General features: G+C 33.4%; 2 protein-coding genes across 2 annotated transcripts in view; one reads left to right on the top strand and one right to left on the bottom strand.

Annotated features, from left to right (window-relative positions):
* Positions 1–1981: 1981 nt before the first annotated feature.
* On the top strand, positions 1982–2338 carry LOC142319832 (uncharacterized; the record flags this gene model as incomplete). The annotated part of the gene is made up of 1 exon (XM_075357505.1): positions 1982–2338. A coding segment is annotated over one exon (357 nt), but the record flags the coding sequence as incomplete, so codon positions are not given.
* Positions 2339–18415: 16077 nt separating this feature from the next.
* Positions 18416–20487, bottom strand: part of LOC142320112 (uncharacterized) — a 100222-nt gene continuing 98150 nt past the window's right edge. The window contains exon 5 of the mRNA XM_075357794.1: positions 18416–18661. Coding sequence (XP_075213909.1) covers positions 18416–18661 — 246 coding nt within the window. The remainder of the gene's footprint in view (positions 18662–20487) is intronic.

The following is a 20487-nucleotide window of genomic DNA, read 5'->3' as shown; positions in this document are numbered from 1 at the left end:
CGCCCGATTACAGAATCATACAGGAGCAAGGGACACTGTCCAGGCTCTGCGATTTGAACGGAGAATTTGTGAAACTCCCGCCACTTTTGCATTCCATTCCATTCCATTCCTTTACATTGTTATACTAACATAAAAAGGATGTAGGAGTCCTGTCAGCAGATTAGTCCATCTGTAAACATATTAAATCTTTTATAAGCACCAAAACTTGCCGGACTCAGGCGTCCCGTCAAGAGATAATGGGTTTAAAGACTTTTTAATTTTACTTTTTTAAATGTAATATAATAATCAACAGTAGTCCGCAAACATGTACTGATCTACAGTTCACATGGTGTAGAAAATATATGAAAACAAGTGGATATTAATAATATTACAAATATGTAAAAAAAAAAGTTGTTTTATACTTTTTAGTCATACTTTAATCAAATTATTATCATACATTGCATTATTTTAATTATAGGTTAATTTGGATTTCAAAAGATAACATCATATTTTGAAATTTCTAATGTATTTATAAACTATCAAATTTTCAAGTATAGCAAATATAGCTGTATTGCAGATATTGCAATTTTTTACAACCCTCACTCTTAAATTCCCTCAATACGGGGGGATGCTTGCAAAAGTAATAGAATATTATACTGTTACCTGGCCTTAGTAATTATGCAAAATTTCATCAACAGGCAATGTCAGGAAGTATGTTAACTTAAGGATGCAAGATTTGAGGACAAACATGAAAAAAAAATTGTGAGTTAAAGAAAAGCAAATATTAAAAAATAAATTAATTTACTTACTATCAATATTGATGTGATAATTACACACAGAAACAATAACAAACCAAATCATTGATCAACCAGTAAACACAACCTATCGTGTGATTGAATACTTAAAACAAAAATTCTTTTAGATCCTGACTGTTAGTAATCATTAAAGAACTAGTCAGATTTAATGCGTTAAAATAAACTAACCGAAATACCAGATCGTTAGATGGTTAATACTGAGCGTTAAGATACCTTTACCGCATGTTGTTTCTCCTTTAAGCTCAAGAAAACATATCCTAACCTAACCTAAACCTGAACCTGAACCTCTACCTATACCTGAAACTATACCTATACCTAAATCTGAACCTATACCTATACCTAAACCTGAACCTATACCTGAACCAATACCTATACCTAAACCTGAACTTGAACCTATACCTATACCTGAAACTATACCTATACCTAAACCTTAACCAATGCCTATACCTATACCTAAACCTGAACCAGAACCTTACCTAAACCTGAACTTGAACATGTACCTATACCTGAACCGGAACCTGAACCTGTACCTGTACCTAAACCTAAACCTGAACCTGAACCTGAACCTAAACCTAAACCTGAACCTGGACTTACACCTGAACCTGAACCTGGACCTATACCTAAACCTTAACCTGAACCCATACCTCAACCTATACCTGAACCTGATACTGAACCTGAACCTATACCTAAGCCTATACCTGAATCAGAAACTGGACCTAAACCTATACCTGAACCTATACCTGTACTTATACCTGAACCTAAACCTGAACCAAAACCTATACCTGAATCTGAACCTGGACCTAAACCTGAACCTGAACCTATACCTATACCTGAACCTATACCTATACCTATACCTGAACCTAGACCTATACCTGAACCTAAGCCTGATCCTGAACCTGAACCTAAACCAAAACCTGAACCTAAACCTGTACCTAAACCTGAACCTTAAAGTGAACCTGTACCTAAACCTGAACCTTAAACTGAACCTGTACCTAAACCTAAACTTAAACCTGTACTTGAACCTATACATATACCTGAACCTAAACCTGAACCTGAACCTGAACCTGACCTATACCTATACCTATACCTGTACTATACCTGAACCTGAACCTAAACCTAAACCTGTACTTATACCTGAACCTGAACCTGGACCTATACCTGAACCTGGACCTATACCTAAACCTTAACCTCAACCTATACCTGAACCTATACCTCAACCTATACCTGAACCTGATACTGAACCTGAACCTATACCTAAGCCTATACCTGAATCAGAAACTGGACCTAAACCTATACCTGAACCTATACCTGTACTTATACCTGAACCTAAACCTGAACCAAACCCTAAACATAAACCTTTACCTGAATCTGAACCTGGACCTAAACCTGAACCTGAACCTAAACCTATACCTGAACCTATACCTATACCTGAACCTAAACCTATACCTAAACCTGAACCTATACCTATACCTATACCTATACCTGAACCTATACCTATACCAATACCTGAACCTATACATATACCTAATCTGGACTTAACCTGAACCTATACCTATACCTGAACCTTGACCTAAACCATGACCTAAACCTGTACCTGAAACTGTACCTATACCTGAACCTATACCTTTACTTATACCTTAACCTGAACCTAAACCTAAACCTATATCTGAATCTGAACCTGGACCTATACCTGAACCTGAACCTATACCTAAACCTGAACCTATACCTATACCTATACCTGAACCTATACCTATACCTAAACCTGAACCTTTACCTATACCTAACCTGAACGTAAACCTGAACCTATACCTATACCTGAACCTAGACCTAAACCTGAACCTAAACCTGAACCTGTACCTGTACCTTAACCTGAACCTAAACCTGAACCTATACCTGAACCTGGACCTAAACTTGAACCTGAACCTATACCTGAAACCGAACCTGTACCTAAACCTGAACCTATACCTATACCTGAACCTGTACCTAAACCTGTACCTGAAACTCTACCTATACCTGAACTTATACCTGAATCTGAACCTGGACCTAAACCTGAACCTGGTCCTATACCTGAACCTGAACCTATACCTAAACCTGAACCTGTACCTATACCTTTACCTAAACCTGAACCTATACCTATACCTATACCTGAACCTATACCTATACCTAACCTGGACGTAAACCTATACCTGAACCTATACCTATACCTAAACCTGAACCTATACCTATACCTAACCTGAACGTAAACCTGAACCTATACCTGAACCTAAACTTAAACCTGTACTTGAACCTGTACCTAAACCTGAACCTATACCTGAACCTGAACTTATACTTATACCTATACCTAAACCTGTACCTGAAACTGTACCTATACCTGTACTATACCTGAACCTGAACCTGAACCTAAACCTAAACCTGTACTTATACCTGAACCTGAACCTGGACTTACACCTGAACCTGAACCTGGACCTATACCTAAACCTTAACCTGAACCCATACCTCAACCTATACCTGAACCTGATACTGAACCTGAACCTATACCTAAGCCTATACCTGAATCAGAAACTGGACCTAAACCTATACCTGAACCTATACCTGTACTTATACCTGAACCTAAACCTGAACCAAAACCTATACCTGAATCTGAACCTGGACCTAAACCTGAACCTGAACCTATACCTATACCTGAACCTATACCTATACCTATACCTGAACCTAGACCTATACCTGAACCTAAGCCTGATCCTGAACCTGAACCTAAACCAAAACCTGAACCTAAACCTGTACCTAAACCTGAACCTTAAAGTGAACCTGTACCTAAACCTGAACCTTAAACTGAACCTGTACCTAAACCTAAACTTAAACCTGTACTTGAACCTATACCTATACCTGAACCTAAACCTGAACCTGAACCTGAACCTGACCTATACCTATACCTATACCTGTACTATACCTGAACCTGAACCTAAACCTAAACCTGTACTTATACCTGAACCTGAACCTGGACCTATACCTGAACCTGGACCTATACCTAAACCTTAACCTCAACCTATACCTGAACCTATACCTCAACCTATACCTGAACCTGATACTGAACCTGAACCTATACCTAAGCCTATACCTGAATCAGAAACTGGACCTAAACCTATACCTGAACCTATACCTGTACTTATACCTGAACCTAAACCTGAACCAAACCCTAAACATAAACCTTTACCTGAATCTGAACCTGGACCTAAACCTGAACCTGAACCTAAACCTATACCTGAACCTATACCTATACCTAAACCTATACCTATACCTAAACCTAAACCTGAACCTGAACCTATACCTATACCTGAACCTAAACCTATACCTAAACCTGAACCTATACCTATACCTATTATACCTATACCTGAACCTATACCTATACCAATACCTGAACCTATACATATACCTAATCTGGACTTAACCTGAACCTATACCTATACCTGAACCTTGACCTAAACCATGACCTAAACCTGTACCTGAAACTGTACCTATACCTGAACCTATACCTTTACTTATACCTTAACCTGAACCTAAACCTAAACCTATACCTGAACCTAAACCTGAACCTGTACCTGTACCTTAACCTGAACCTAAACCTGAACCTATACCTGAACCTGGACCTAAACTTGAACCTGAACCTATACCTGAAACCGAACCTGTACCTAAACCTGAACCTGAACCTGACCTACACCTATACCTATACCTGAACCTATACCTATACCTGAACCTGTACCTAAACCTGTACCTGAAACTCTACCTATACCTGAACTTATACCTGAATCTGAACCTGGACCTAAACCTGAACCTGGTCCTATACCTGAACCTGAACCTATACCTAAACCTGAACCTGAACCTATACCTTTACCTAAACCTGCACCTATACCTATACCTATACCTGAACCTATACCTATACCTAACCTGGACGTAAACCTATACCTGAACCTATACCTATACCTAAACCTGAACCTATACCTATACCTAAACCTGAACCTATACCTATACCTAACCTGAACGTAAACCTGAACCTATACCTGAACCTAAACTTAAACCTGTACTTGAACCTGTACCTAAACCTGAACCTATACCTGTACTTATACCTGAACCTGAACCTAAACCTGAACCTGTACCTGAACCTATACTATACCTAAACGTGAACCTATACCTATACCTGAACCTGAACCTGAACATGTACCTAAACCTGAACCTCAACCTGTACCTGAAGCTGGACATGTACCTATACCTGTACTTATACCTGAACCTGAACCTAAACCTGAACCTGAACCTGCACCTATACCTATACCTAACCTGGACGTAAACCTGAGCCTGTACCCTTACCTGAACCTGAACCTATACCTAAACCTAAACCTAAACCTAAACATAACCTATACCTAAACCTATACCTTAACCTGAACCTGAACCTGGGCCTTAACCTGAACCTGGGCCTTAACCTGAACCTGGACCTATACCTGAACCTGTACCTATACCTGAACCTGTACCTAAACCTAAACCTGTACCTATACCTATACCTGAACCTGGACCTAAACCTGTACCTGAACCTAAACCTGTACATATACCTGAACCTATACCTGTACTTATACCGGAACCTATACCTATACCTAAACCTGAACCTATACCTATACCTGAACTTGAACCTAAACCTGTACCTAAACCTGAACCTATACCTGAATCTGAACCTGGACCTAAACCTAAACCTTTACCTATACCTGAATCTGAACCTGGACCTAAACCTATACCTATACCTATACCTTTACCTATACCTGAATCTGAACCTGGACCTAAACCTATACCTATACCTACACCTATACCTATACCTGAACCTATACCTATACATATACCTAAACCTGAACCTGAACCTGAACATAGGTTCAGGTTAAGGTATAGGTATAGACCTATACCTTAACCTATACCTATACCTAAACGTGAACCTATACCTATACCTGAACCTGAGCCTAAACCTAAACCTAAACCTTAACCTATATCTGAATCTGATCCTGGACCTAAACCTATACCTGAACCTGAACCTGGACCTAAACTTGAACCTGAACCTATACCTGAACCTGAACCTGTACCTAAACCTGAACCTAAACCTGTACCTAAACCTGAATCTTTCAGTTCAGGTCCCGCAGAGATGCCACCGATGCAGATGCCCCGAGGGACATCTGCATCGGTAAAGTTCACTCCGAGATAGTTTTACGTGTTTATGCCTTCAGAATGAAGACAACGGACACCTGCAGCTACCACGTCGCCCTCAGGAACTAAGCTAGAAGCCTAACCGCGAAATGACGACCCTGCGCCTGGCCCTAACAATTAATGAGCCAACTTACTGAATGTCTCAGATCCGAGTAACTACTACTTCAACAAAACTTCCCACTAAAGTTTACACAGCGAAATTTGGTCCTAGCTCTCCTAACGAACCCCGCTTAATAACTGACTCCGCTTCGGTCTGCCCGGGAGAGGGGAGCGAACGCCTACTCCCACGCAGCTCCATCGCGGAGTCCCGCGTGACATTCACCATCTTTCATAACCGCCGTCGAAACGCCACTGCCCACCACCGGAGCGGCACACAGCCACGTCCCGCCGACAGTGTCGTTTGCTCACAAAACGCCCTCGTCGAAGCGCGACCGCACCCCACGGAACAAGGATAACTATGCCCGTTGGCAGCGGCCGCAACTCCGCCGACAGCTTTATTCCAACAAAAAATAACACCAAATAGATCTAACCGAGGCACGCTGCCTTAAGCGCCTACCTTCGGCCAGTCAACAACCCAGGCGGTCCCTAGCCACCCAGGTTTCAGCTGATTACCAGCCTTTATATTTAATATGGGGGTTATGACTGCAAGAGCATTTATTGAAGCCACAACTTTCTTGCAGGCCAACCTCTTGCAAGCCAGCCAATGATGTAAGTATCTTTAATGTATGACGCTACCTCCAGCACTTCTTCATTGAACTTATCTTTTAATAATTCCCATACCATAGTTAAATCTTGCAAAAGAATTAATGTTAATGCCATCCATCATTTCTTGTATCTGATGTCTTATTCAGGGATGATCCATATCAAAGTATGATTCAATCAGCCCCTTTTTTTGTAACATTTCCTCAAACGGATTGTGTAAAATGAAAGAGACAGGTTGTTATACTGATATCTGGAAAAACTTGTTGATAGGCGTTAATGTTTGCCAGCTCAAAATCTGATACTGAGAATGTTATATTTAGAACAAGATTATTGACTGTGCATAATTAATCAGTTCTTGATATATCATAGTATATATTGCTTCAGTTTGCTGAATTGTGATGCAATAAAGAAGTGGAAATACATAATTTCGGACTAAGCTACGTTGAACTAATTAGAAACTATTTTTCACTGATTAGCATCACTGAAAATTGTGTCTCTCACAGAAAGAAGTTGTATGTTTCTTATTGTTGAACATATCACAATTTTATTATTGTTGTGTAAACCATAATCATAAATAAGAAATTTCTTCCCTTATAATATATTAGTGTATAGTTCTTTAATTATAACTTGGCCTAAAGTTAATGGTGTTTATGGTTTTCAAGCTGGCATGTCTGCACTTGATGTGGTGAAGGAGGTGATAGGCATGGCTTGGATGTATCTTGCAAAGCGTAAAATGTGTGCATTGGTGTAATTGGACATGAGAAACACATTCAATTGCATTTCTCACATTGTCATTTCGAATGCTCTCCAGAATCTACAGGTTCCTGCGTATCTATTAAAATATCTTAATTAAGAGACTGGCGATTAACTTATATGGTGAAGAAGAATGGCACAATTGTAAGGATCATTGATTGGGGTGTGTCGCAGGGATCGCTCCTTTGACCAACCTTATGGAATACAGTATATGATGGAGTCCTTAAAATTTCACTTCCAGAGGACGGTGGTGTGGTTGGCTATGCGGATGACTTAGTACTCGCAGTCGGGGCTAACACAAAGAGAGAGGTTGTGGATAAAATTCGGGCTTTGTATACTAGGATCCAGCACTTGGTTGGCTGGGATTGACTTTGGGATGGCTCCTGAAAAGAAGGAGATAGTACTTATCACCTCTAAGAAAAGACGTCAAACACTGTCACTAGAACTGGCGGGAAGGAGGGTTGATTCCAGAATGGCCATTAAATACCTTGGCATCTGGATTTATGCTTGATTGAGATACAGAGAACATGTTATGAAAGTTATGAGAGAGCAGAGACGCCTGCAACACGTAATGCATGTGGTTGCCATCTTACTTCCGAACACCAGGGAGCCTGGAGAACTCAAGAAGAGGTTATTATCAAGTCTGGTATATTCTTCCCTCTTATATGGAGCAGAGATCTGGGCAAATGTTCTGAGGTATAAAAGGTATTTGGGAATACTTGCTGCACTGCATAGGAGATGCTGCCTCCGGATTTCGGCAACTTATCATACAGTCTCAAGGAGGCTGCATAGGTGCTGGCGGGTATTATGCCAATTGACCTGCTAATTGCTCACAGAAGGAAGCATAGAGAATTAAGGATGCTTCCTTCTTTGGAGAAGAAAGATTGATTGCGGCCAATTTACAAGAGTTGATGAATACTTGGCAAGAATGGTAAGATGCGGGAGGGAAAGGTCGGTGGACTTACTGTCTGAAATGTAAGGAAATGGAAATGTAAGGCGTTGGTGAGGTAGAACTCATGAATCAATTGATTATAGTCTCACAATTCCTGGCTGGGCATGGTGGTTATAGGTTGTATCTTTTTAGGTTCGCTCTTGACAATTTAGACCGCTGTCTGGCCTGTGATGTAGAGGAAATTCCATACCATGTCTTCTTCTGTTGTACAAGGTTCAGGATGCGCAGAGGTCCATGCTGGATGCCCTGGGTTGGGTGGACATGTTCAGAACTGAGGATTTTCAGCAGATAGTGCTTCAAGGTGTGAAGCAGTGGACTATTATTGCAAATTATAATAAAAAAGTTGTAGAAGAATTTAGAAACACAGAAAAAACTTCGTAGGAGATGGCAAGCATTGGCGCGACCTGCAAGGGAATGAAGCATCAGAGGGTGCCGGGTTGGACAGGTCTGCAGCTGAGTGCCTTGGGGGCCCTCTCGAGCATGAAGACTTTTGTGCGGTGAGGCCGTGGACACTCCACTCCCGATACCTGATGGCGTTGCTCACTTTTTAGTGATTATGGTTGACAGTCGTGTGGGCAAGTAATAAGTTGGTAAGTAGTTGAGATGTGTGTGTTTGTGTACTCTAGGTGAGATTGTGAAAATTTAATAACTGTTGAGTGTGCTTTGGTGGATAAGTTATGTCTTGTGGCCATGTCTTCATGACTGTTGTACGTTTGTCTTGTGTTGGCTTGATTTATAATTGTATAAATGTGTGTGGTATGTCTTAGAACCTGTCAGGTGTGCTATTTTTCTGGATGTTTTCCTCCTTTAGGTATTTGTGGTTTGCAGTGTGTGCATGTAGTGGTCTGGTATAGATGATGTTTGCTTGTGGAGACCAAATGTGTGTGTGGGTGCTTCCCCCCCTCCTATGTAATGGTTTATTAGCGGTTTCCCAGGAGGTGGGTCACCACGAGTGGAGGTTTAGTCGGGAGTGTGCAGGAATACATATGCATTTTCTGTAACAGCTTGCAGAACCTGTTAGCGAGTTCGACACTGCTTTGGTGCCCATACATAGGGTTCCTCCACCTCAAAAAAAAAGAAAAAAAGTTAATGGTGTTGGAGAATAGACTCAATTTTGTTGGTAGGATACAAGGCAAGTGAGAGCATTTCATTGTGTTAGTGATGGCAAAACCTCTTTGTTATTGACTTGCGATACTTCATTTATTTCCACTACAGCAGGTTGTTCAGTAGGATTTGCATTCACATGCCTTCTTATTTTATTTAAAACATCTTGAACACATACTTCCATAATCCTGGGCGGGTGCAAATGATTTTCAGTTTCATCTTTGATTACTGGTATACTGTCCAGGGCCTAGTTTGTTGTGTAGGTGGCATTGTACACCATCTGATAAAAGCAGCATCAACATGCCTGTGGTACAGATGTACCACAGGCATGTTTTGTGTGGTAATGTTATAGATTGCATTGGTTTATTCTTTTTGTTAAAATAATTGAAGCCATGGGTCTTGATATTTTCAATTTTATTATTAAATTTTCTAAAAGTTATTTACATAACCATGACAATATTAATAATATATTGTTAACCGTGGGAAATGCAGTGATTTACGTTAGATTGGATCTTTTACAGCCAGGCATTGCATGTTTAAGATAAATATTGAATATTTTGGCTGAAAAAGCTTTGCACATTTTAACACTTAGACAATTTCAAAAGAATGGACTTTTTCTTCTTCAACCTAATTGAAAGAACAATATATGATGCAAATCTTGCGATGGACTTTTACTGTACATGGACTATTTCTACAAATCACTGGACCAAATTTCTGGGAAGCTCAGAGGTACAATTTGTGCATAATAAAAAGGATCTTAAATGGACATCAAATAAAAAAGAATTTATCTATTTTTTTGAGCTATTTTATTAAAATTATATTACAAATGGTAAAAAATAAACTACTACCTATAATGGCAATTAAATTTGAATTATACCAGCATAAAAATACATACATTTGACTCAATAATTTTTCATATAGAAATTACGAACTACAATTAATACCAGTTATGTAATTTTAGGATATATTAAGTTATATAAGATAATATACTAAAACGTGTAATAAAACTAAGATTTATATTATTAATATTTGGAAGTGAATGCTATCTTCTAATATAAAATTATTTAAATATAAAAGAATACTGTAGATAATGAATGTTTTAATGTAAATTATATATACTAATGAGTATTATAGTACTGCAATAATAATTAACCAATTAATTAAGGTTAGATTGTAATAAAAATATTTCTAAACTAAAAAGTAAATTAAATTATATTAATATTTCTTTTTATATAAATTTTTTTAATGAAGGTGATTTTTATAGTATTTTTATTATTTATAAAAATATAAAACTATTTCACCTCATTTCTACATAAAAAAAATCTTCCATTAACAACAATTATATAAAGAATCTATATTATAATTTCTTAATTAAATATTGTTTAAATCTACATTAAAATTATATTTGATTCTTTATAAATACCATATTATTCAAAAGAAGTCAATGATATTTTGATAGTACTCATATTTTATATCTAATTATTATCTAATTCTTATTAAAGTAATACTGAAGTTTCTATTAAAACACAAGAACTTAAAGTAAAATATAAATGTATATTTAAAAAAAATAATAAATAATTAATTTGTTTTTATGTATTATTAATGATATATTTGTATTTAAGACTAGAAAATAGAAAAAATTATCGTATAAAGTATACAGAATGGAAGAGAATATTGGTAAAAATTCCCTTGAAATTAATGCAAATGTATTTCATTAAGTATTTTGAAATTAAAATAACAAAAAAAGAAATCCTTAAGAACCACTTAAAAAAAGACTAGGCATCATCAGTGTGTATAATAAGGAATTAATAAAATATAAGTATAGTTTAAAAAAAAAAAATAATTAAGGAAAAAACTAACTAAAGTTCTACCTGTATTTAAAAAATAAAGCAAAAAAAAAATTGGCCACAAAATATTATTCGAAAAGACAGAAATTACACCCAAAAAACAACACAATTAAAAAAAGTAAACATAAATAAAGTCAAAATAGTAGTCAATTTAAATAGTTCAGAGAAGTAATAACAAACAACCTAAATAAAACAAACCTCAATCCAAACAAGAATAAACAATCTACCTAAAGCACAAAAATTAACCTTGTACACCTAAACTGTCTATCCATAAATGCAAAAGTAAGACATTACAACACAGTTATAAAACCGGATGCCACTAATGTGGCAGAAACATTCTTCCATCTGACCAAACAATCAAAGACCGACAGACTCCAAAAAATCAAAAGAAAAATTGGGAGAATCTGCATCAATAAAAAGTACCAGAATGATGGGCAGTGGTGGATCGTGCCCAACAAAGTTGTGTACAAAGAGTTAGAACCCATCACTGATACCATGCCAAACAGGAGACTAGAATTCTTTAGACACATCATGAGGATGCAAGATGTGAGACTTCTGAAATAGCTGGTACAGTACAATCTTGATTTGAAAAACACCAAGAGAGGATGCAGATGGATCAGAGAAATAAGGGAGGATCTGAGGAAAATTGGCCTTACTTCAGAAGACATCACAAACAAGATGAATGAAAAAATCGAAGACAAAAACTCTCACTTCACATTCGCAAGAAAGAAACTCACAACACAAAAATTTTCAACATCAGAATGCGCAAGGAGATCTGAACGTATAAAAAAATAATGGGAGGACCACAAGGCCCAGACTGTCCTTCAAAAAGACTTGGGTAATGGACTGACTAAAGTGATCCTATGCAATCATAAAAGATGAAAAAAAATAAAGCAAAAAAAAAATTCTAGAACTATTAATAGGAAGACTTTATTAGGGTTTTTGTTTTCATTTTATTTGTTTATTTCATAAATTCAAGTATACATTTTTTTGTAGTGTTTTGTTATTTTTAAACTGTATTAACTGCTAACACCGGCAATCATATCAGTGACACATTGAGGTTTGCTCATTATAAATATTTCAGACTCATTTACAGTAATATTTCAGACATTATAAATAGTCAGAAAATTTTATGCAGTAGGCAGGGAAGTTATTGCCTATTAAATGTTAAAGCATTCAATATTAAATTGCTAAAGCAGTCCTTCTGTTTACTATTTTTTAATTAATATTATTTAGTTGTATGAAAAATTCCTTATCATGAACTAATAATAATTTTTCCTTAACGATCAAAATTTAAATTAGATACAGATTTCAGTTTTCTGTAAATGGTTCTTCATTATTTCTTTTTACTATTTCATTTCAAAAAATTTGATTAGGTCATTTTTTTGTATTGAACTCATTAAAGAAATGTTTGTATTAACCTTATTAAAAAATTAATGGGTATCCTCTTTAAAATTCTGAACTTCGGTTAAAGGAATGCAAAATTGGATTTTTAAGAAATAAACTTCTGCAGAAAAGTTGCGTTATAAAACAGAATATAAGTCTTATAAAATTTTATATAAAATGTTTTCTTACACTTCTATAATTCTGCACATAAGTCAAAGGGTGCTAAATAAATCAACAAATGATTACTTGCCAGCTGTCCCAAACTTATATTGGAGAAAGGAACAATGTTTTGTAGTAAAAAGATAGTAGCAGTTATCTACTTTCAACACCAACTTAGCAGAATTTATGAATATCTACATATTCAGATGAGTTGGTTGATTTCAAAAGATCCAGATCTAACTGTATTCATCCATCACAAACAACAAAGTTTTTCCTTCATAAGATATCTAACCTGGCATATCAAACAAAAAACTAACTGTAAAAGAGGATACAACAATCTGTTTCTTTGGTTTAGGAGCATTGAATGAGTAAAATATGTACTAGTCTTGCAGGACTTGTAGCATATCCTAAAATTTTGGTTTTATCAATGAATGTTTGTAGTTTTACATGATTTCTGAACATCTGTCTCTTGTACAGAAACTAATCTACTCCCAAGTTTGTTTATACAAAATAAAAATTATTCAGATTTTATTCTTTTGAGTAAAATGATAATTGAAAAAAAGGATTTGTTCAAATAATCACCAAATGTAGTTTCTGAGTGACTGTAATGAATAGTTTTTCATTATTTTGTTAAATCAGTTGAGAAATTTATGAAAGAGTTAAATTACAAAACTTGTATAAAATGATTTAACCAGAAGTCAACGGCATCTGTAAAACCTCCTTTTTTAATGAAGGGACAACTCCATCATTTTTCATTTGTTCTAATTGACGGTAATACTGACATAAGCCCAGGATACACTAGGGCTTCATAAATAAGAAAATTGGTATCAAACCTGGTGTATTTTTGAATCTTCTAAATATTTGTACGTGGTTCACCAATTCACTGATGTATAAAAAACGGAAAAATTAAACAGTTCTGTGAGTGTGTATGTTGTGCATAAAAAAATTATCTATTTTGTGTAGAATGAAATTTAATGTGAGGATCAAAAACCTTCATTTTTAAAAGATACATAAACAGTTAGATTTAATAATGTAATCCTTTCAAATCAAAATTTATAGAAAATTCATTATTTCATCTGAGTTGGAAAAGCAGTTTCTAAAACTATTTATTTATTTTAATGATATTCTGAAGAATCTTTTTATAATTTATTTAGGTACTTATTGGTTATCTGCCTGCCATGTACAATCATTTTTTAAATCAATGTTTTAATTAAACCGCCGGCTAGTCTACTACTATAATCCATTGCAACTTATCTCACATGCTTTTTGCAGGCGGCCAAGTGCCCTTAATCACCTCAATTATAGCATCAAACGCATCTTTTTCGCAAACTTCACGGCGCCACATGAAGTTATTGTATTTGTAAAATTATAGGTATAATCCAATGAAACTTAACCTTCGCTCACTTAGTGAGCGAAGGTTAAGTTTCATTAGTGAGCGAAGGTTAAGTTCTAATCTAATAAGTTCCTCTAATAACTAACTATAGTTTGAATTCATCGGAACGGAAAATTATGTGGTGGGCAGATAACCGACAAGAACCTTTATTTGCACTTTATAAAATTATATGTTTATTATTTCTCATTACATAAATTGAAAAGTATTTAAAAATCTAATATTGCATGCTGTATTTTAAGGTAAAAGGTACAAAAACTTTACACTATATGTCCTAGAGCTTTTCAGAGCCTCTTGCTTTTGGAAGAGCTGAACACTTTTATGCCATGTCATGTAGTACTAGTGTTTAGATAAGGTTTATTAAATACTGGTTATTCATTATATTGTCAAAGAACACGTGTGATTTAAATTATGTTTGTTAATTCAGAAACTTTTTTTTTTTTATTGCATACTTACAAGTTGTTCAATAGCACTTAAATTTCATTTTTTATTATCTGCATGTGCAATTTTTATGTTAGTTTTTGACATTTATGTATGTCTTCATTTGTTACACATAAATAACAAAGGTTGCACATTAGATTTACACTCAGCAATTAAAAATATATTAACACAAAAAAATAACTTAATAGAAGCACAAATATAATTTTGATCAATACATTTTTTGAACACATCATAGATTAAAAAGATCTTTGACAATTCAATTCAAACATGCTCCTAGTGCCAGTCTTTCAAGAAGCTTATCTTGGAGTAAAATTTAGTTCAGATTTAGTTACAATTTTTATAACTTTCATGTTAAAATATAGTATTGCTGTTAACGTTTAAAAACCTTTAAATATTAAAACATGTCATAACATTGATATCAAATTTTAAACATATAAATTTAATCTAATTTCATGTAAGTAGTTCCTTGTGTTTTGTAGAGATTTTTAATAACTAGTCTAAATATTTGTCTTTAACATACACCACACCTCAGCTGGTGGAACTTTAATTAGTATAATTAATAGATCATTACATAATATACAAAACTGACTTTCTATTTATTAATAATAATTATTTTAATATCTTACTAATAGTTTGTAATCTCTAAATATATAGTTATATATTGTTGATATAATTTAGCCAGCTGGCTGGCTAATTCATAATATTTCATATTATTTTTAATGCATATGCATTAATTCTTCAACAGGAGCAATCAAGTTCTTTATGCATATGTTCATACTTACTTTTTAATTATTTGGTAGATATAAAGCAAATGATTAATACCATTTATGGAATCTATTATTAATTAGTATGTAATTCTCTAAATTACATAAAATACAATTGCAGTCCGTGGTGTTTTTTTGCATTTAAAGAATGAAAAAATAGTAAAAAATCAATAATTCTATTGTCTATAGACTCAAAATCTATCCTAAATTCAAGAAATGAAGTTGAATTATTATTATTATTATGTATTATGTATAAAAATTAATTATGTATAATTAAAAATATTATTATGTATCTATAAAATACTATTATTATTATTATGTATAAAAATTAAAATTGTTTGTGATATGATATATGTGAAATAGTGCATAATGATAAAAATAAAATGAAAGAATAATTCAAGAACTTTAAATAAATTTTTTATTCTCTGTCTTCTGCACAACTTTCCACAAAGAAAATCTTCAACAAAAGTTAATTTTTTTTAATGTTTGTTTTTTACTTATTTTGTTCAAGATTAAGTCACTATTAAATTATTTTAACTTTATTGGAAGTTTAACATAGTTTATTCTTTAATTATTTCTAACAGCATTTCTGCTGAGCTCCATGAATGATTGATTGCACATTACTATCCAGAGGTTCTGGGTTTGAGTTTCAGTCAGGAATGGCATTTTTCATGTGCTATAAAAATTGATTATTATTCATCAGTAGCTACTACTGGGTATCAATCTGCTGTTGTGGTATAAATAAATAAATATTTTATAAATTACAACTATAGAATTAAAATTACAAAATAACATAATGTATATTTGAACTTAGCTCATTCTACTATAATCACCGTCACATTTTCCATATATATATTTTTTTAAATTGTTTTAAAAAGTATTGTACAAGCATTATTTATATATTTTTTGAAATAAAAATGTGAACCATAAATATGAATAAAGTTTTGTACGTATTAAATCTCTATTTTCCCTAAAATCTACTATAATCTTCTAGATAAATATTTATTTAAATTTACACTTTATGTAGATTAAGTCAAATTTAAACAAATTCAGAAAAATAAGTTCTTACTATAAATAATTGAACATTATATTTATTCAGATTAATTTTATATAATTTAAGTAAACAAAAGTTAATGAATCCTTTCAGTGTTCCATAACGAACAGTTCCGGATAAATGTAAAAATTAGATTTTATTTTTTACTACTGCAACCTCACACATGTTTAAATACATGTACTTTAATAAGGTAAATGAGAAAACTGAAATGAAAGGTGAAACAATTATGATACCAGGAATAACATTTGTGCCAGGAATTGCACCTGATATTGCTTGTAATATTACAGATTTACAGAGAAACTGTATGACATATTTGTTCAAAAACTTGCAATTACTGAGGTAATTACTGCAAATTACAAATTAATATATTCATAATGTTATTATTTTTAAATTTTCCATTCAAGATAAATCAAACCTATGAATTTACATTTGAAATTTACTATGAAACTTAGGAATTTACATAAAAATTATTACTTTTCAAATCCAGTAAGAATAAAATGAGTAGATTATTGATTATTTGGTCTTTCTGTTGTTTTATGCTGCCTCCAGATCACATATATCATATCACATTTACTGATCATGGATAAAAATAAACCTAATGACAGTTTTAAATGTTTGTTAATATGAAGTGTAATGGCTTGCTTAATGTAATGATTAAGTTTTTTTTTGTTAAATATATCTAAATATGTTTTTATATTGAACCCGCTTGTTTGTAATATTCCTGATATACTGATCATACGGTCTGTATCATTTATCGGTAATTAAATAAGAAATATATATGAGTTGGTAAAGTAGTTCACCCCGCTGCTTACTGCTTACAACAGAAAAATAATAAATAACAGGTATGACATACAAATGTGGGTCCACTTAAACACTACATAATATAAATGTTAATTTCAATAAATTGGATAATATATAACATGCAGATGTTAAAAACAAGATAAAAATTAGCGTTCTATAAAAGTTTTCATGAAAGTATAGCTTATCTGTCATGTAAATCAACGACAATTTTGATCAGACAACAGAAATATGTTAGCTGAACGGTTGAAGAGGAAAAGAATGTCTTATAATCCAAGTATAAAAAAGGAGAATAATCCATGAATCTAAAAACACACCCAAGAATTTTGTAAACTTGTCTTTCTATACCTGATTTTGCATTAGACTATAAATAGTAGCAATTAGAAAATGTTGCAGGTAATTTTATAAAAGTAATTAATGGACTGTATCTAGTATTTAGGTGCAATCTCATAATACAACCTGCACAACATGTAATACATATTTTTCACAATTAAATTAAGAATATTACAATTCTTTTGCAGGAAACTAATATATATTTTAGTCCAAATATTGAGTTCTGAGAGAACTTAATAATAAAATAATTAGACAAAATAATTATAACAAATGATCAAAATTATGCATTAAATCTAACATGTCAGAACTTTGAAGCACTACATATAAAACGATGACATCAGACAGTCAGTATTATTTTATTTTACTTCATAATGTTTAATTTATTCAGTTTCTTTTATTTTTTTTTTAATAAGACTTATACAAGTTCAGAAGTTAGCATGCTTCATTCAGAAATCACATATTTTACCACTGTTTTAACACCTCACATTCAGTCAAACACTTTAGTTATATCACATGGTACCTTACTAAACAAAGCAAAATGTATGTCAAAAAAAAAAGAAAGTAATACAAGATGTGATCTACTCCATAACCAAACTATGTTATGAGAATTTTATAAAATGAGTAAATCAGCACTTATATAAATGTTCATTAATTATTAAAAAAACTGTCCATTTTTAACCAATAAAATCAATTAGTTGCCCTATCTTTTATGTATTAATGCAGTGTAACTTGATTTGATTGTGCTTTTATTGTCTGAATTTGATTCTGATGTACCGCTTTTAGTATCTTTTGAACTAAAACTGGTTTGAAATGAATATGAAGCTGGTGGCTCTTCTGTATCATCTGAATCGTTAATTGTATCCCTTTTAGATGACTGAAGACCAAGTTTTCTTCGTAATAATGGTTTTATTGCTTCAATAAAACGTGCAAGTCTTTCTGCTGTATTCTGTAACAAAAAAATTACAAACTGTAAAATAAAACCACTTAATTTTATTTTATCCATCTGCAAGAAATAAAAAAAAAAGAGTATAGTATTTTAATAACAATATGCCTACAATAATATGCAGACTGAGCAATATAAAACCGAACCCATAACATAACCGCTGCAGAATCGGTAGGTTATGTTGGAATGAAATTTTATGAATGATACAAATAGATTAAATAAGGAAAACATAAAACGTAATTTAAATGTTGTATTTATTTACCTTATTGTTACAAAAGGTGTTGAAAATAACCCCCCTGGGGATCGATGCACTTTTGTGCTTGACTGATCATGTTGAGAGTCGTCTGATGCAAAACGTTGTTGTCAATTGCTTTGATTTCTTGTTGAATGTTCACCTTCAGTGCATTAATATTGTGGGGATTATATGCATAAACTACCTCCTTTAAGTAGCCCCAAAGGAAAAAATCGCAAGTAGACAACTCTGTCTATCCATCACAATGTTTTTGAGAGGCCAGTTGCAATAATCAAGTCATTTCAGTTTGTCTGTCTCCTTCAGTTATTGCACAATTGTAATGCGGTATGGTTTCAATTTTAATTAATGAAAAATTCTATGAAAAGATGTGTACTTAACAACAGGTTGTTGGGATAACTTGGGTAGTGATTTTTTTGGACACTCATTAATTCTCCTTCAATATCAGCAATGGCCTATGGAGTCCTAACGGAAAGTTGCCTAATTTCTTTTGCATTTGAAACCGAACCTGTTGTGGGCCATTTTTTAACTAAATCATATATGCTACTCTTCAGTTGGATACAGGCATTTGGAAATTTTTCTACAAATACTAGTCGTGATTCTTCAAACAATCCAGAACGAATATAGGCCTCAGCTGTAGTTATCCTCTCCTGGATTGAATAAGGCATTTTACACAAGCATAACTGTACTCACAATACTACACTTCAACAATACGTATACCGCACTGGCATGTAACCACCTGACAAACAGCATCAACAATCAGTAACATATACATCCACTAGTCGCGCTAGTTGTGTGAGAGTCTTTCATAAATAGTGTTGGGTAGCGGTTTCATTATGGGTTCGTTTTTATGTTGCTCATTCTGTATAAATACCATAACAGTCACATAAAAAAGGTACAAGAATCTAGAGCACTCATTTGTATAATGATACAAAAGAATTTCTTGGCTAATGGAATAGAATATGCAGTGGCAAATAAATCCTGCTGTTTTTTTATACAAACAGGATGATTTTTAAACATGGTACAAATGTTCAGTTTTAAGGTACTAGAAAAATATTAAATTTGAAAAACCTCATTCTTTCAGTAGGAGAAAAAAATTTAATTTAAAAAAATATTTTTATAAAGAATTTTGAGAATAAACCATTATACATTAATTCAAAAAAAATTATTAATTAATTTAGAAAGAACATGGGTATTTCATTTCACTAGAGAAAGACCTAGCAAACTGGAAGGCAAGTGAAAATATTAAAAATAAAATAATCTTATTTTAAATAAAATTACATTGTACGGTGGCAAACAAATTAATCCAACACAGTATTTTTAACAGAAAAATTTATTTTTAAAAGAAAAAATGTTTAATAGTCAAACTTAAATGTAATAGTTTGTGTCCTCCTTTGTTTTTAATTAATTCATTAATCTTATCTGGCATTGATTCCACTAAGGTAGAACAATGATTTTTGATTTCTTCATCTTGAAACTAAACCTGTATCGCTGAACTAAGGTCAGTTTTTGTACCACAATTCATTTTCCCAAGTCTTCCTTTTAGTATGGCCCATAGATTTTCAATTAGATACGAGTT

This window comes from Lycorma delicatula, chromosome 2 (genome assembly GCF_047948215.1).
Source record: "Lycorma delicatula isolate Av1 chromosome 2, ASM4794821v1, whole genome shotgun sequence".
Lineage (NCBI taxonomy): Eukaryota > Metazoa > Arthropoda > Insecta > Hemiptera > Fulgoridae > Lycorma > Lycorma delicatula.
The sequence above is the reverse complement of the archived record's forward strand: the minus strand, read 5'-3'. Positions and strand labels throughout refer to the sequence as shown.